Source organism: Rattus norvegicus, chromosome 16, assembly GCF_036323735.1.
Source record: "Rattus norvegicus strain BN/NHsdMcwi chromosome 16, GRCr8, whole genome shotgun sequence".
In the NCBI taxonomy this organism is placed as follows: domain Eukaryota; kingdom Metazoa; phylum Chordata; class Mammalia; order Rodentia; family Muridae; genus Rattus; species Rattus norvegicus.
In genome coordinates this window covers 51,468,086-51,486,180 of record NC_086034.1, presented here as the reverse complement: position 1 = coordinate 51,486,180, position 18,095 = coordinate 51,468,086, and the positions used below count along the sequence as shown (strand labels likewise).

The following is an 18,095-nucleotide window of genomic DNA, read 5'->3' as shown; positions in this document are numbered from 1 at the left end:
ACTTCTTATTGGTTTTTTTTGACAGGGTCTCTATATATAGCTCTGTAGAACACACTATGTAGGCCAGGGTGACCTTGACCTTATAGAGATTTACCACCTTGGCCTCCTGAGTGCTGGGATTGAAGATGTGCTATATCATACACAGGATAAAAACACTTCTAAATATTTGACAATGAAATATTCCAGTTTAAAAATATTTATGATGCAAACAACTATGTGAGCTGGACTTTTACAAAAAAAAGCATCAATTACCTCTTCCAAGGAGTTCCAGAGAGTAAGTAATATAATCTTTTAACTGGGCCATGAGGTAGGAACACTTCAGGGCTGTTGTCAATATAGATGTGAGGAGAGTCCACCATGCTTCACTCCGGTAGTCACACATCACATAGTCCAGCAGCCTGAGAGAGAGAAGAGCCACTGAAAGGGCTTCTCCAGAGGGCTGACAGGTCTTTGGAATAAAGGCATGTGCTTTCTAACCTTGTGTAAATACAGAAAGCCTGCTAGGATGGTTTAACAGATACTGTTCCCATGTGGTTACACCTGAGGTCACCTCAGACCTTAAGGAAGGGTTATTGCTAGCAGAGGAGCCTTGAGAAAATACCATAGTTGGAATTTAATGAAAATAGACACAGTAACGGCAAACCCTTCGATATAAACTTCTTTTCCAATTTCATTATAAGGCAATCAGACACTTGTGAATGGGAAGCAATGTGACTCACTTCAAAGCTTTGGTATAGTCCTTCGCATAATAATACTCCTCTCCCATCTGAACCACTGCAAAGGAAGAGAAGGTGTAAGTAAGCTAGCAGTCCTCCGCGCGGCCCAGAGCGGCATGCAGTGGGTACATACTGAGGTGGCTCTTCATCCGTGGACACTTGTACTTCTTGAACTGTGCAACGGCATTGCTCAGAAGAGTGATTATCATCTCCTGGTAGGAGAGAGAAGGTGTGCGACATCGGAATGAATGTGATTTGACTAGACTAGTGCTCAAACTGTTTATATTGGAGAAAGAAACTCACGGAGTGGACAACACTTCTCTCCTTCAGCTGAATGGCGAGAATCCCTGCTTTCTCTTTTTCAGGGTCTGAGAGGTCAAAGCCTGTGTAAGACGAGAAGCAATCATCTTAGCTAACACAACTCTGTACACGTGCACCCTGAATCCTTCACTTCAGTATCGTATGCGCTTAAAACTTGCGAATATTCTAGAAGCCTAACGATTCTAAGACGCAGCTTTATTGACCTAGAGAGTTCTCTGCCATCTCTGTTCTGTCCAGAACATTCCTAATCCTGCTGTTCTTCCCCAGCTGCTGAGTGCTATGCCCTCACACTCTGTGGATGACTTGCAGGCACTAGTGTTTAAGCTGCCAACTGCCGTGGATGCTACTCAATCAAATACGCATGCACTGAGTGCAAACGACACCCAGAAATGCTGCTCAAGGCTGTACATGGCCTGCAGCTTTGTCAAATAACTCACCCAACTTGAAGCTTAAATAGTCAAGTGTTTTAACAGCATCATTACCTTTAATTAGGACTCTAATATGTAAGGAAAGAAAGCATTCCAAAAACTAAGTGCACAAATCTTAGAAACAAACAGACAGACGAGGAAAGCACACTTTTTAAAGTCTTAAAAGCCTGTACATGCACTTAAATATAATTCCATCAGGCATCAGATAGTGTGACAGCTCTCTCTGTCTTCTTGATGCTAAGAGAAAAAGACAGGAAAATTACTTACTTAGTATTCCTTGTCTCCAGGGCCTCTGTCCATAGAAGTCAAGAACACCTGTTGGTGTTTCCAAGGGATCAGGACTGGGGTACACCACAGCAGCCTGAAATCAACAGGACAAATCTGTAGAAGAGTCTATGTCATCCACCCCAAACCCAATCTTTGGTTGAATAAAGAGATATCGGTAAATATACACATCAAGTACTTGTTACATAGCACCATTATACATATTTTAACATTCTTTTTTTTTAAAGATTTATTCATTTATTATATATAAGTACACTGTTGCTGTCTTCAGATACACCAGAAGAGGGCATCGGATCTCTTTACAGATGGTTGTGAGCCACCATGTGGTTGCTGGGAATTGAACTCATGACCTCTGGAAGAGCAGTCGGGTGCTCTTAACCTCTGAGCCATCTCTCCAGCCCATATTTTAACATTCTTTACTGACATTTAGAAAGCTTACAAAAACTGAAGTGGGTAGTGGTGGTGCCCACCTTTAATGCCAGCACTTTGGGGGCGGGGGCAGGTAGATCTCTGAGTTCAAGGCCAGCCGGGTCTACAGAGGAAGTTTCAGAGCAGCCACTACTGTACAGAGAAACTGTCTTAAAAATCAAAAAGCAAGCAAGCAAGCAAGCAAGCAAACAAGAGATCGTGTAAGAGCTGTGATCTGGTTCTGGTGCTGAGTTCACAGTTACTAACTTCTTTTTCACCTTGCTATAATAAAGTAGAGAATTTCAAGTGATGGTTTATATGTACTTCATATATAAAATGCTCTCTGTGTAAATAAACAATGTCATATGGAGTACTAAAAAGACTCGCTTTTCTTCATTATTCTGTATTAGTTGTGATACTGGTAGAAAACGGTATTTTTCAACTAGAAAGAAAATATTTACACTACTTTTTCTTTTTTGTATTAAAAACCAAACTGTATTATAACTACATTATTGAAAAATTATAAAACACCCAAAAGGAAAAAAACAAAATTTCAATTACTAATAAAATCTACTGCCACTTGTTAAGAATATATAATTACTCTCACATATTGTCATGCAAAACTTTAATTTTAACTGATTAGCATAATTTTCAACCTACTTTTTCCATTTAAATATACTCCATACACTTCACTTTAACACTGAATATTCTTCTAGACATTTGCTTTCTTATGTTTCTCAGCTGTTACATATTTTAATAAATTTTTATAATATTCCTATTTTATAGGACTGGAGAGATGGCTCGGCAGTTAAAGAGCAGTGGCTGCTCTTCCAGAGGACCCGGAACCCGCATGGCGGCTCACAACTGTCTGTAACTCTAGTCTCGGGGAATCTTCGCACAGATGTACGTGCAGGTAAAGCACCAATGCACATAAAAGTAAACAAATCTTTAAAAATGTTCCTATTTTACAATGCACTCAATAAGCCTATGTGGACTTGGTAACTAAGCTGATGTGTCCCCTAAGATCTGTCATCCTATTTCTGAAAATGAAACGTGTGGAGAGGTCACGCCTCTGTTGACAGCAGAGCTCGTTATGTCCTACTGGATCTTATTGTTAATGCCCCACTCCACAAGTTCTTTACAAAACCTAGTTTTTATCATCTATTAAAATACTATATTCAAATTACAATAATCCAAAGCTTAAAATCTTAATACACATAAAACATAAATAGAAATACCCTGCTCATGGAATTCCTGGGTTAAAAGATATTCAAAGACGAGGGGGAAAGCGACACCATGAGCTAGCCCTAGCTTCTCTTAGGGGAAGGTTAACCAGTGTCCTGAGCAGGAGGTGATGCAGGCTGGGACTTACGTCATGGTTACAGAGGGCTTTTGCGTGCTGTTTTCGCTCCTGGGCATAGTAAGCAGCCTGCTGATAGTAGAAACCAGGGTTCTGTGTTTGAATTGCTGTCAGCCCCAACTTAATGGCTTCATCAAATAAATCTCCAAAGGCCTGGAATCTTAAAGAGAACAAACCAAGAAATAAAAGGAATGGGTAGTGAAGGGAAAGAAAAAGCAGCTTACTTCTAATTAGTTATGCTGGAAACTATATGCTCAATATACTATTTTATTTTATTTTTTTGGTTCTTTTTTTCGGAGCTGGGGACCGAACCCAGGGCCTTGCGCTTCCTAGGTAAGCGCTCTACCACTGAGCTAAATCCCCAGCCCCTACTATTTTATTAATAAAGCTACTAACAACTAATTATTTATAAATAACAACATACACTATTGATAGGTTACAAGCACATTCTTTAAGTCATCTGTGATGTCTTTCACTCAAGTCCATGACTGCACCACTGTGTCATTCTTAACCTCACTCTTCGGGTACTAGCGAGTTCCTGGAAGTAACTACTTTACTCAGCATTTCTAAATGGTCCTAGTTGGTCTTTTTGTCTTGTTGTTGCTGCTGTTAACTGACATGAGCAAGCACCATCTGGGAGAGGACCTCAATAGAGAAATGCTTCTATCAGATGGCCTATGGACAGTCTATAGGGCATTTTCCTGACTGACGTGAAAGGGCTCAGCCACGGTGGGTAGTGCCAGTCCTGAGCGGCTGGTCCTGAGTGTCTCAGGAACAGGCTGAGCAAGTCATGAGGAGTACGTCAGTACGACTGCTTCTCCATGCTCTCTGCCTCCATTTTTTGCCCAAGTTCAAGCCCTGACTTTCCCCAGTGATCAACTGTTACTCAAAGTGTGAGATGATAAACTCACCCTTGTTCGTTTGATCATGGTGTCTTATCACACAGGAAAGAAATTCTTCAGAAACTGGTAGCAGCCTCATGGGATATTAATCTGCTCTTGTTATCATATTATCAAGGGATTAAGGATTCTGGCACTTTGGGCTTAAAAAACTATTGATTATTGAAAGCTTATTGGGCTTTTGAAAGATGGGTGTGTTGAGACATGCAGATGACGGAGTTCTGGCTTGTGAAACTTCAGGAGGAAGCAAAGCTTTTACCAGGGCCACTTTGTGTGACATTCTGTGTTAAGAATTTGTGGTGTCATCAACTGGAGCTGAAGAATCAGCTGTGACTAGCAAAGGACCTGCAGCACTGACGCTAACCTGGTGCTTTAACTGAACCGACGCTGGTCGGCTGGTGCTGAGAAATGAGGAGTGATTAAGAGGAGCCAGGCTTTACTGTGGTGAAATCTTCTGGGAACACTTCCTCAGGGTCACCTCACACAATCTGGGGTCCAAAGGAGGCCAAGGCCACATCCCAAGCTGGCAGCTGAACTAGGTAAAGTCTAAGAGCTTACCAGGTTTGGAAGCATGTTACAGAGAAGTCAGAGAGTGACTGAGGCTTGCAGGGTGAGAGGCTACCATTTGCAGTAGAGACCCCACAATTTTGAAGATGACAGGGCCATGGGACAACCACCAAGAATAGCAGCTACTGTGGAGTGGAGGTGGCCCGAGCCTATGAGACAGGCTATGGTGCTGTGGAGGACAGAGGCCCAGGCTTGTAGACCCCTGGTCAGGAGAGGACGGGTCCCTGACATCAAGCACAGACTCCCTTTGGTTTTAAGTCGACTGTGACTGCATGGATTCTTCCTCCTTAAGACCAGTTTTCATCTTGGTTCTTACTTTATAAAAACTGACAGAAGACACTGGCTATTTTAGGGAAAGTTTGAACTTTTTTTTTTTTTCCTTTTTTCTTTTTTTCGGAGCTGGGGACCGAACCCAGGGCCTTGCGCTTGCTAGGCAAGCGCTCTACCACTGAGCTAAATCCCCAACCCCGAAAGTTTGAACTTTTAAAGAGACTTTGGGGGGCTGGGGATTTAGCTCAGTGGTAGAGCGCTTACCTAGGAAGCGCAAGGCCCTGGGTTCGGTCCCCAGCTCCGAAAAAAAGAACGAAAAAAAAAAAAAAAAAAAAAAGAGACTTTGGATTTCTTTTAAAGGGTCCGAATGTTTGAAGTGTTTGATTTTTTTTTTTTTTTCTTTTTTTTTTCCGGAGCTGGGGACCGAACCCAGGGCCTTGCGCTTGCTAGGCAAGCGCTCTACCACTGAGCTAAATCCCCAACCCCAAGTGTTTGATTTTTTAAAGACTGTGAACTCTGAGGCTGGAGTGATGGCTCAGCGGTTAAGAGCACTGACTGCTCTTCCAGAGGTCCTGAGTTCAATTCCCAGCAACCACATGGTGGCTCACAACCATCTGTAATGTGATCTGATGGCCTCTTCTGATACACAAGTGTATATGCAGAGAGCACACATACATAAAATAAATAAATCTTAAAATGCTTAAAAAAGACTGAATTTTTAAAAGTATTTGTATTTTATATTGTGGTACTAATATAAAGAAAAACTGAAAGGTTATAGTTTAACAGTAATATATTGGTGTGTCCAGTTGACAAGTCATTTGCCCTGTTTACTTGTCTGTTTTTCTTGTTACGTTGACACAAACTACAGTTACAGGGGAAGAACAGCCTCAACTGGGAAAACACTTCTGACAGATTTCTCATAAGTCTGTGGGCATTTTCTTTTTTTTCTTTTTTTTTTTTTTTTTTTTTGGTTCTTTTTTTCGGAGCTGGGGACCGAACCCAGGGCCTTGCGCTTCCTAGGTAAGCGCTCTACCACTGAGCTAAATCCCCAGCCCCTGTGGGCATTTTCTTGATTAGTGGCTGCTGTGTGTTTGGGGTGGAGGGTTTAGGGGGGTCCTGGGTGTAGAACGAAGGCTGAGTAAGCTATGAGGAGCAAGCGGTAGCAGTGTTTCTCCCTGGTCTCTGCATCGGCTCCTGTCTCCAGGTTCTGGTCCTGAGTTTCTACCTGACTTCCCTCAGTGACAGGCGGTGGCCTGGAAGTGCCAGATGAAACAAGACCCTTCCTCCCAAGCTGCTTTGGTCATGGTGTTTCATCACAGCAAGAGAAACCCTGACTGAGACAAACACTAAGCTCCATCAAGAGGGAATTTTGCTTTGTGCACTCTTCTATTTTCAGAATGTAAACACAAAGTGTCAACCTGGTGAATAGATGTTCAGTGTCAAAGATAGTACCATAAATTGCCCAATTTCCATCAAGAAATCACAACAGTCAATACATACTATTCCTGCACACATACCTAGGATATGTTATTAAAACCTGACTTAATAAGAGAAAGACCCACTCAATTCAATTTAGAGCCAAAGCCTTAGTTGATGCCATCTCTTCAAATCCCACATTCCATTGTTAAAATATTACGAAAATGCAATTAAACGTACTGTTTCGACATCCACGCAGCATGCTCAAAGGACAGCTCTGCGCTCCCAATTTTCTTCTTGCACAAGTCAATGTGTTTTCGAAACTGAGCAATGGCATCTAGTGGGGTATTGTGTTGAAAACACAGCCTACAGATCTGAAAAATGTAAATCCCCAAATGAGAGAGAAGCCTAAAGACACATTCAGACACATTAACAATGCAAATGGTAAGAGACTAACTTTCTTCTCTAAAGTTCTCTGTAATATACAATTCTCTTCATCAGAATGCTTTGAGAAATGAAATAAAATAATAACTGAATTTGTCTTATGCCTTACAAAAGCTTTTCAAAGTACAGACTTTTTAAAACTCACATCAAAAGAATATTATAATGGGCTATACTATTTTCAATAGGAATTTATACAGGAGAGACTGACTTTGAGTATTAGAATTGTCAGAAGACTAAATATTTCTGTGGCACAGTCAAAGTTTAGTTGCCTACACATCAACAAGAATAACAGAAAATTTCCTAATTTTTTTCCTGGAACACTAACTCTACATTGTTTCAAAAATAGTATAATCTACGTAAACTGAGGGTTAATGAACCCAAAGGAAACAAAGCTGAAGACTTTCCATCTGATTATATGATTATAACAACTTTCGATTTTATTTTTTAGGTTCAAATAAGTATATAAAAAACAATCTGTGTGTGTGTTTTATGTGTATATGTGCATGTGTGTGTGGTATGAGTATACACCTGTGTGCACATGTGGAAGCTAGAAGACTACTTCACAGTGCCTTGCTCTACTGCTCTATCTCACTTAGGAGACAGGGTCTCTCACTGAACCTGAAGTTCACAGTTACAGCCAGACTGGCCAGCCAAGGAGCCCCCGGATCTGCCCCCACCTCCACCCCCCACCCCAGGTAGCGCTAGTTACAGAATATGCCCACATCCAGCTTTGAAATGGGCTCTGGGGATCTGAACCGGGTCCTCATGCTTGTGCTAAGTACTTTACCCACTAAGCCAAAGTTTATTATCCATCATGTCCTTCAGTCACTGAAATTTTCTTTTCAGAGGCAATTAGTGTTTAGCATATAGGCAGTATAGGCTACAGACAGGTAAGTGTGTGTATATTCACACTTATAAACTAGGAGCCATGTGGCATCAGGCTGATTATGCTGAGTTACATCTAACATTCTTAAACCAACAGTATCATATTATGCTAGCTGGCTTTTCTCAACTTTACACAAACCTAGACAAACCTATGAAGAGTAGATCTTCATTGAGAAAATGTCCCCATCAGACTGCAGGCCAGCAAGCCTCAGGGATTTTCTTTTCTTTTTTTTTCTTTTTCTTTTTTTCGGAGCTGGGGACCGAACCCAGGGACTTGCGTTTGCTAGGCAAGCGCTCTACCACTGAGCTAAATCCCCAACCCCAGGGATTTTCTTGATGGCCCTCTGTGAGTGATACCACCACTAGGTTGGTTAGTGGTCCTCAGTGCTGTAAGAAAGCAGGCTGAGCAAGTCACAAAGAGCAGGCCAGAAAGCAGCACTCCTCCATGGCTTCTGCTTCAGCTCCTGCCTCCTAACTTGGCTATGTTCCCTCAGTGGATTGTGACCTGATATATTTAAAACAAACCAACCCTTTCCTCCCCAGTTTGCATTCAGTGAAGGCAATGGTTCTCAAACTGTGGGTCACAACCCCCTGGAGAACCATTGGAAATGGTTCATAAACCTTAAAAACACTAGAAAACACAGATATTTACATTATAATTCACAACTAGCAAAATCACAGTTATGAAGTAGCAACTGTATAATTCTACAGTTGGGGTCACCAGCCATAAGGAATCAATGACTGTATTATATATAGGGTTGCACTAGCAGAAAGGTTGTGAACACAGGATCATAATGGTTTTTATCACAGTAATAGAAACCAAACTAAGACACATTGCTACCTTTTCATCTCAAATGATGGAGCTGCCACATTCTTAATTTACCCAATCACCTATTGGCTTATTTCCAACATATTCCTATTTGAAAATATAGTAAGCATCCACAGATTTGAGTTATAGATATTATCATAATTGGCAAAGAAATTTCCTAAAAAGGATTATCAGGTAGGGATACCCACTTTGAGATTTGTGCTCACTAAAAATATGTTCTCTATGCCAACACCCTCCTGGTAGCAGACAGTGGGAAAACTATAGTCTTGTCCCTGGGAAGTGGGGAGGAGGGAACAGGCCATACCACAGGGATGGAATGGGACAGACAGACACAGGACAAACAGGATCATCTCTACTGTGCATGACCATAAAATGCTCAAATAGCTCGGTTTTCTCTAAAGTGAACTGAGCCAGCAGTGGGGGTGGACACGGTCGTCCCAGCTACTCAGCTAAGGATTGCTGAGTCCTTATGGCTAAGGCAAGAGGATCACTTGAGTCCCAGAGTTCGAGACCAGTCTATACCAAAACACAACCCACTGAAGTGTACAGATGTATCTTTTCTATGGTCGAATCATGAAGACAAGAAATGCATACACATTTCTCAAGTCTCTTAAAGAGATGTTACATCTCTTTTTTTTTTTTTATTCATTTATTATATATAAGTACACTGTAGTTGTCCTCATATACACCAGAAGAGGGCATCAGATCTCATTACAGATGGTTGTGAGCCACCATGTGGTTGCTGGGAATTGAACTCAGGACCTCTGGAAGAGCAGTCAGTGCTCTTAACCACTGAGCCATCTCTCCAGCCCGATGTTACATCTCTTAAAACTCAACAACAGGAGGCTCTCTTCTTACTATTCCTTTCTCTTACAAACACTACAACACTCTTAAGTTTCAATTAGTATCTATAAATTTAAAACACAGCTATTACAAAGAGGCTGCTGAGAATCACAGCCATTCTTGAGTAAAAGAATATCAAAAAGAACATAATTCACCAAATAGCACCTTTATGAATTAAGAGCTGATTTTGATTTTAGCATTTAAAAAGGCTAACATTTAAAGTAAATCCCTTTATTTTAAAGCAGAACTATACCTTGTAGTTTATAAATCCTGCCATCGTCTTAATTTCCAGAATATTAGTTTCATGGGCCCTCAGTTCATGTACGAGGTTATAGGCAGTCCTGTAATTCCTAATGTAAACATGAGGATGATGGTTAATTCATGTTTAGGATCCCAAAGAACAGTATTATTATAACACAGTATTTATATAACATTTCCAAAAGAAGTGTTTTACGGCCAGGTACAAAGGAAGGTTAAGTAAATAGCACTAATCTTAGAGGCTGCAGAGGAGAGGAAATACCGTTAGCATATCTAGTACAGGAGACTGAGGAGAGAAACCAGCCTTAAGAAGGGAGACAGTAAGAAAATGCAGCATGTCTATAGGAAAAGAATATTCTTCTCCTCTCCAGTGAGTGGTTTCCTCTACAGCATCAGTTGCTAGCAGACCTGAAACTGAGGGTCTCACCTGGCGTCATCCATCCACCAACGCGAACAAACTACACTACAGCCAGCTACTACTCTGCTCTCTTGCTTTCTTCTCCACCTCCTCAATTACAAGATAAATAAATAACCCATTCCACATTGCCACTGTACATCCAAAGATCTGAGCTAACACACAGAAGCTAACACACAGAGGTCACGTTTTATTAACTGCAGCTGGGAAAACAAAGGAATCAAATGTTTGAGCTCGTCAACATACATGCAGCTAGCCTTCGGGGCTCCAAGCAGGGCCTTCAAATAGAATATGACATGACAAACTAAACAATGATAAAATATTATTTGAATTGAATAAAATATTTAATATCTATTATACTTTGAAAATTAGTTGTAAAAATTTTACTGAATATACAAATAGAAAAATTAGGACAATTTTGACATTGTTTTCTTTAAATCATGAAATTTAGTTAAATTAGACCAAGAAATTTTACAACAATTTATTTCCAAGATTAACATGGAAGAAACTACTTACTAAGTAAGTATGTGAATAGGACAGAAAAATCTTAAAATCGGGCTGGAGAGATGGCTCAGTGGTCAAGAGCACTGACTGCTCTTCCAGAGGTCCTGAGTTTGATTCCCAGCAACCACATGGTGGCTCACAACCATCTGTAATGAGATCTGATGGCCTCTTCTGGTGTGTCTGAAGACAGCTACAGTGTACTCATATACATAAAATAAGTAAATCTTAAAAAAAATCTTAAAATCAAGATGACTGAGATTCATAAACAGCTGTATAGTATCATTAACATCAAGAATTTAAAAAAGATTTAGTTTGAAAACAGAAACTTACTTCAGGGCGTTTTGTGTATCTTGTTTCAACTCACTGAAGAAAGCTATTTTGAACTGATGTCTAACAAACAAAAGCTGAAAAGAATGATTAAAGAATGATTACATACACTCTTTAAAGGTAAAATATTTATTATGATGCATTGAAATATGAAGGAAATTATTAAAAATTAAATTCACAATGATCCCAAGAAATAAAGACATAATTAAAAAGGCTTCTAAGAGCTCTTATAGGGAAGAGTTTGAAAGTAAGGGCAAAAGAATCTAATTTGAAAACAAATTCATTTTTAAGAGCTTAATGAAAAACTTTTAAAGTACTAAACAATTTAAAATATCCGTACTGAAGAAATAAGAATCATCTCAAATATAACCAGTAATGGTTATTTTTTTAAATGTACCTGGTGTGTTGTTTTATTCAAGAATTCCTTATGAGATTTCACTCTTCTGATCTCAGTGTAGTAATAGGTCTGGGCATGCTCATAAAATGCATTTTCTAATCTGTTTTAAAAAAAACAACAAATAGTAGTTATTCAAAAGCAAACTTTTATTTTTTTTTCAATCTTTATTAAATTGAGTATTTCTTATTTATATCTCAAATGTTATTCCCTTTCCCGGTTTCCAGACCAACATTCCTCTAACCCCTCCCCCTCCCCTTCTCCATGGGTGTTCCCCTCCCCATCCTCCCCCCACTACTGCCCTCCCCACAACAATCACATTCACTGAGGGTTCAGTCTTAGCAGGACCCAGGGCTTCTCCTTCCACTGGTGCTCTTACTAGGATATTCATTGCTACCTATGGGGTCAGAGTCCAGGGTCAGTCCGTGTATAGTCTTTGGGTAGTGGCTTAGTCCCTGGAAGCTCTGGTTGCTTGGCATTGTTGTTCATATGGGGTCTCAAGCCCCTTCAAAAAGCAAACTCTTCTTAAGAGCTATATTTGTTCATATCGAAAGCAAATTTGTCAACCAACACTTCACAATTAAGATGAAAACGAAGCAGTGTATAATCTGGATTTCTAGGGTTAAAGTTCAAAATAAGACCTCCCCTACCACCACTGAAAACTATTTACAACACAAGATAATCAAGATTTAAAAAAAGACAAAACTTATAATTTATACTAATTAGGTGATCTCACTGTTTTTTATTTTTCTAATATTTATTGTTTAAAAGAATGAGAAAACTTATGGGGAGAATAAAAACAATTGGCAAGCGAGATAGAAATGACATTAATGTTATTAAAGTCTTGCTTCATCATATAATTCTGAGATTATATAAACACAAAAGAAGAAATCTGCCAAAGACCAGTAAGCGACTCATGCTGTTCTGGAGAGCGTGACCGTCAGAGGTAACTGTGCACGAATCCACAGGCAAAGAACAGGTGACAGACACCAAGGGTTCTCCTCCTCAGAATAAAACCTAACTTTAACCTTTGTTCAAAAGATTTTTTTTAGCATATCTGAGAAAACAGAGTACGTCAAATTTTAAAATCAAATATTTTATTTACTTTTTTATCGACAAGGTCTAACTATGTAGTCTTGGCAGGCTTTAAACTCACTAGTGTAGTCCAGATTGGCCTCAAACTGTCAACCCTCCTGCCTCTGCCTCCTAAGTGCTTGGATGACAGGCATCTGCCACCATTCCTGGCAGATAATGCTTTTTAAATTGGATTTTCTAGGTTAACATTTTTTATTTTAAAAAAATGTTAAAATATGAAAATAAATTAGATTCTAATCTTGAAACAAATGTTATTAACTTAAACTTGTCCTCCAAGGTTTACAAGTGGGAACACTAAAGGAGACCATGAAATACCTAACTGTAGCCAGAACTATCTTTACGGGTTATTCTCAGTGATGAAGAGATAACCTTCCCTAAGAAGTTAGTTCCTCCTCTATGTCCTCAGGAAATGTCGGAGAGAAGCTCCTTCCAGTTTCCAAGTGGGCCGAGTACTCAGATAAAACATGTTTTAACCAAGTAGAACAGACCTGAGGATGAGTAGGCCTGGTTAATCCTTTAAACTTGGACGGTGGGCTGGTAAGATGCCTCGGCAGGGAAAGGCGCTGCCTTGCCCCAACCTCAGTTCAAGCCCAGGGCCTCGAACAGTGGAAAGGCAGACCTGACTCCCCTGATCCGTCCTCTGACCTCTGTGGCATGTGCATGCCCCTGCCCACTTAGTCATTAGTAAATACATGCCATTTTAAAGCAAAACCCCTGGCTACCTGAACTCTTCCCTGCTTTCAAGCAAAATAGGTAGATAGAGAGTTAGCCTGGCTATCAGGCAAGTGTTGCAAGATCCTCACTGGTTGTTTTTGATGTGAGGGTCTTACTATGTAGCCCAGGTGGACTGGAACTTGCTAATGTAGACCAGGCTGGTCCCAGACTCCTTTCAGTCTGTTCATTTAGTGGTTGGCCAAGCTGAACTTCACCGTCCACAATGTTTTAATGGACATTTTGTTGTTTATAAATAAAAAGCTCTAAGCTATCAACTTTTCCTTCCAAGAAAAAACCCTGATTTACCTTATAATGTAGCCCACAAGGTGGTCAGTGTGGGGCAGCACGAACAGAGACTTGCCTGAGAGCTCACACACATTGCATAAAGCTGCAGCCCGCTCAGAAGCAATGATATCTTCCCCTGTTGACAAGCACCAGACAAACAGAAACAAAGCAAGGTGTCAGTTTACGGTAGTAAAATTCACTCAGGTTTGTAATCAGGAAAAGTTCCAAGTCCATCACCACGGCAGTAGGGCTCCTGCTCTCCCTGAGGATTTAGGACTTCCATAAGTTAATGTGTTCATATTTATCTGGAAAATATTGTAGAATCTTCTCCTGAGCACAACAGACAGGACAAACAATGCCTAAACCACATCACATGGCTTTTCCAAAACATAAATAAAAATGAAGGCATTCATTCAGAAAGAAGTCTCCAAGGACCTCAGGATGCTCGATGTGGCAAGAAAATTATTCAGCTTATGAAAAGAAGAGAATCGTGTAAAGGAAGATTTTTCTTCAACAATATTTCAAATCTGATGTTTCTCTGTGTAAGAGTACACTTTAAATAGAATCAACCAGGTAAATAACACTTTAGAAGCAACTGAGTTAACTGTTCTGTCAACTGATACATGTACATGAGGGGCTAAGCAGGAAGGAAAAAACAGGACTCAGAATTCGTAAATGTCATTGTTCAAGGGTCTGTATATTATTACTTACAACATTTATTTATTTGTATGTGTGCATACATATGTATGTATGTATATATGTATGTATGCATGCATGTGCACCTGAGGCACAGTATATCTGGAGATCAGAGGACAACTTTCAGGAACTGATTCTCTCCTTCCACCAAGTGGCTCTGGAAACTGACTGAACTCAGGCCATCAGTGAATGCCTTTAACTTGCTGAGCCATTTTTCCAGTCTTCTATTGGTGCCTTTTAAAAGTTAACATATTGTCATTCCCCCAAATGAACATGCAAAACATTTAAACATTAAAAAAAAAAATCTAGTATCTCCTGGATTGGCAACTGGAGAATAAAGATGAACCTTCTGATACCTGGGGGTAAAGGTGTTTTCTTTTGAATCAGGACGACTGCAACTTTTGTGTTTCTCCCTTGCAAACTTTGCCTGTGATGGAAAAAAACAATAAACTAATAAAGCAATGAACTTGTTTTACCTAAACTATTTCAGGTTTCACATCAAACCCAAACTTCATGATTCAACTGAAGATAAATTTCAACTAAACAACTATTAAGATCAGAATAAATCTTTTCCTATAAATGACTGCATTCCCATAATGACTTCCCTTTTCAAAGAATAATCTCATATCAAGCTTACTATAATCTCCTTTAGAAGTGACACATCAGGGCCAGCCAGATGACCTGAGTTGGACTCTCCAACCATACACAGTGCAAGCAGAGACCCGACTCCCCCAAGCTGTTCTCTGACCACACACATGACCCGCCTTCCAAATAAATAAATAAATGTAAAGACCATTTTAATGTGAATTTTAAACACCCACTTCTATATAAAAATTAGTTAGCTTACCTTTTCACAGTGATACATTATCATCTGGAATAATTATCTTAGAATGACACATGATAAAGCAAGTCTTATGGGAACCAGTGAAACACTCGGAGTGTAGAGTGCCTGTCTTGTCAACTGGCAACCTAAGTTAGAGCCCCAAACGCATGTGAAGTTGAAGGAGGGAATCAACCCTCCACGGCTGCCCTTGGGCCCCCACACATCATGGCACATATGAACACAAAAACAAACCATGTACATAAACAACGATAAACAATGTCTGGGCTGGAGAGATGGCTCAGCGGTTAAGAGCATCCGACTACTCTTCCAGAGGTCCTGAGTTCAATTCCCAGCAACCACATGGTGGCTCACAACCATCTGTAAAGAGATCTGATGCCCTCTTCTGGTGTGTCTGAAGACAGCTACAGTGTACTTATATATAATAAATGAATAAATCTAAAAAAAAAATAAAAATAAAAAAAAAAAAAACAATGTCTAAGTGTTATGAAAGCTGTAGAGATGGCTCAGCATTTAAGAGCTCTTGCTGTCCTTCCAAAGGACCAGAGTTCAATTCCTAGCAACCACTATGGTGTGGTCCACAACAGCCTACAACTCCAGCTCCTGGGGATGTGATGCTTTTTTCTAAGTCTCCACAAACTCCAGGATACATATGCACACACACATATTCACTTGAACACACATACATATGTATACACATACACAAATAAATAATAAAATATATCTTTTAAAAAAAAAAGTCCTTTGAGAAAAGTATCTTATGGGGCCTGATATAAATTGTTATCTCTCAAGAGATCATAGTATAAGATAAAAATTTGGAACTCCAGGCCAACTTGCCTTCACAATTTCTTCACATCCTTGGCATTACTATCACCTCTTAGAAACAGAATGAGTTTAGAGGTTAACACTCTCAGAGTAACCATTACAGTTTAAACACTATTCGGTTACTTCCAAAAAGTGTTTGTGAATAGGGTTGAGAGTACGGTTCAGGGTTCAGTGCTGGCCTTGAACACAAGGCCGGCAACCACAAACACGTAAGCCCTGGAGAACAGAGCAGAGGTCTGCAAGCCTGACAGAGCCATACCTGACAATCTCCACCCTGGTGGCACACTCAGATTGCTTTTCCTTCCACTGAGGCTCGTCCCAGTCCAGTTCATAGAACACGACCACCAGCGCTGGCACGAGGTTCAGATGCTTATTCATCCAGCCGGTCTTTAGGATTCCTTTAGGAATGTACCACTCATACGAAGTTCTCTGCCAACCGTGACGAAAAAGTTAGCTGACGAGAAAAGCAGCAGATGCCACCCCCAGAGTGCCAGGCACGTCACATTTGTTTGCTTCACTCAGTACGCACACTACCTGTTATTAAGACGGGACAGTCAACCCATCAGATATTAATAAAAGCTCTGAGTGTCTAAGTCAGAGTGGAACCTGAACCACACAAACACTACACTTCCCATGGAAGGAAGAATGGCCAGAGCAAAAAAATAAAAGTCTCGATAATGCCAAGGACCTCGGCTCCTGTAAAAAGTATTCAGCCATTTTCTAGGTCTGCTTCTACACTTTCCCATCTGATTTCTGCTCCTGTAAAATAGTAAAATGATCTAAGATCCACTATGCCTTCATTTGTTCACGTACTGCCGTGACAGCATCTTACTGTGGATAAAATAAAAATGCTTTAGAAAACAGGTGAAGCTGAACCTAACCACAAAGGCCATGGACTCCAAACGCAGCTGGCAGTGATGAATGGGTAATGCGGCTTCTTCCTTTTGAGAAGACTGTTAACGTTATGGACACGTGGGGGTATTTTAATGAAAAGGAAAGGGGGGTAGATAGAAAGGACACTTTCTGCAAAGCCTAAAAGTTCCTGAGTTCAATTCTCAGAACCCACACTGCAAATTGTCATCAGACTTGCGCACACAAACATACACACACACACACACACACACACACACACACACAAAAACATGCACACTAGATACATTTTTAAAAAAAAAAATGTAGGCTCAAGTACAGAAAGCATTGCGACTAGTGCTCATGAGGCTAAAAGTGAGTGTTATTAAACATGCGCATACATTCCACAGTGTATGAAATACCTGTTCTTCCTTAGGCACATGGTAACCTTTGCCCTGATAAACTCAGGGGATTCCAGTACACATAACTGGAGCAGGATTGAAAGGAAGAAGAGGACAGGGGCTATGAATGAATGCAAGTGACCCTATGTCATTACCTTTGATCTACATTTTGGGTATTCATGGTCACCTGGGAGCACTTTGAAAGAAATTGGTACCCGGTCAGCTCTCCGATTGGCACAGAAAGCATCCCAGACTGCTCGATGGACAGCATTATACACCACATCAAGGCCAGTAAGTGTAACAAAAGCCATAGGCCGGCAACATAACTCCACAGGGAAGTCCCACTGTGTGGGGCTCATGTTTAAGACGTCACAGAAAACTCTGAAATACAAATGTTAAGATAGCCATAATTAGTTTTAAAAACCAACATCAGTATCTAATTATAAACATTGCAAAAAGACAAAAGGCTCTGCATATACACAGTCAAGCAAATAGAAGAGAGCAGATGAAAACTCTAATTACTAAGTCAGACATTAAAATTACTAATTGCACTGCTGTTAGAAAAGGTTGTACTCAATTTTCAGACAAATTCTCTATTTCAATAATCTTTCAAAATGTCTATTAAAGTGTGGAATGAACAGACTAAGAAAGCAGATTAAGTGAAAAATTAAAACAGATCCAGCCTGGCGCATGCTAGCACATGCTGTAATCCCACAGCTCAGGAGGCTGACACAGGAGGATCAAGTGTTCAAGATGGACTGGTATAAAATAAATTTTTATTAAGAAGAATATTCAAGCCATATATGTGCCCTGTATCAAC

The 18,095-nt window shown here is 40.1% G+C and overlaps 1 protein-coding gene across 6 annotated transcripts in view; it reads right to left on the bottom strand.

Annotated features, from left to right (window-relative positions):
• Window positions 1-18,095, bottom strand: part of Trappc11 (trafficking protein particle complex subunit 11) — a 46,373-nt gene that overhangs the window by 25,823 nt on the left and 2,455 nt on the right. For all 6 annotated transcript variants that reach the window (XM_006253134.4, XM_063275230.1, XM_063275232.1 and 3 more), the window contains 14 exons: window positions 17,431-17,656; window positions 16,285-16,454; window positions 14,716-14,786; window positions 13,685-13,799; window positions 11,573-11,672; window positions 11,179-11,252; window positions 9,925-10,021; window positions 6,911-7,044; window positions 3,531-3,678; window positions 1,733-1,826; window positions 1,020-1,099; window positions 850-928; window positions 720-774; window positions 253-398 (listed from right to left, as the gene is read on the bottom strand). In XM_006253134.4, the coding sequence (XP_006253196.1) occupies window positions 253-398; window positions 720-774; window positions 850-928; window positions 1,020-1,099; window positions 1,733-1,826; window positions 3,531-3,678; window positions 6,911-7,044; window positions 9,925-10,021; window positions 11,179-11,252; window positions 11,573-11,672; window positions 13,685-13,799; window positions 14,716-14,786; window positions 16,285-16,454; window positions 17,431-17,634 (1,567 nt within the window). In that variant the 5' untranslated portion in view covers window positions 17,635-17,656. The remainder of the gene's footprint in view (window positions 1-252; window positions 399-719; window positions 775-849; window positions 929-1,019; window positions 1,100-1,732; window positions 1,827-3,530; window positions 3,679-6,910; window positions 7,045-9,924; window positions 10,022-11,178; window positions 11,253-11,572; window positions 11,673-13,684; window positions 13,800-14,715; window positions 14,787-16,284; window positions 16,455-17,430; window positions 17,657-18,095) is intronic.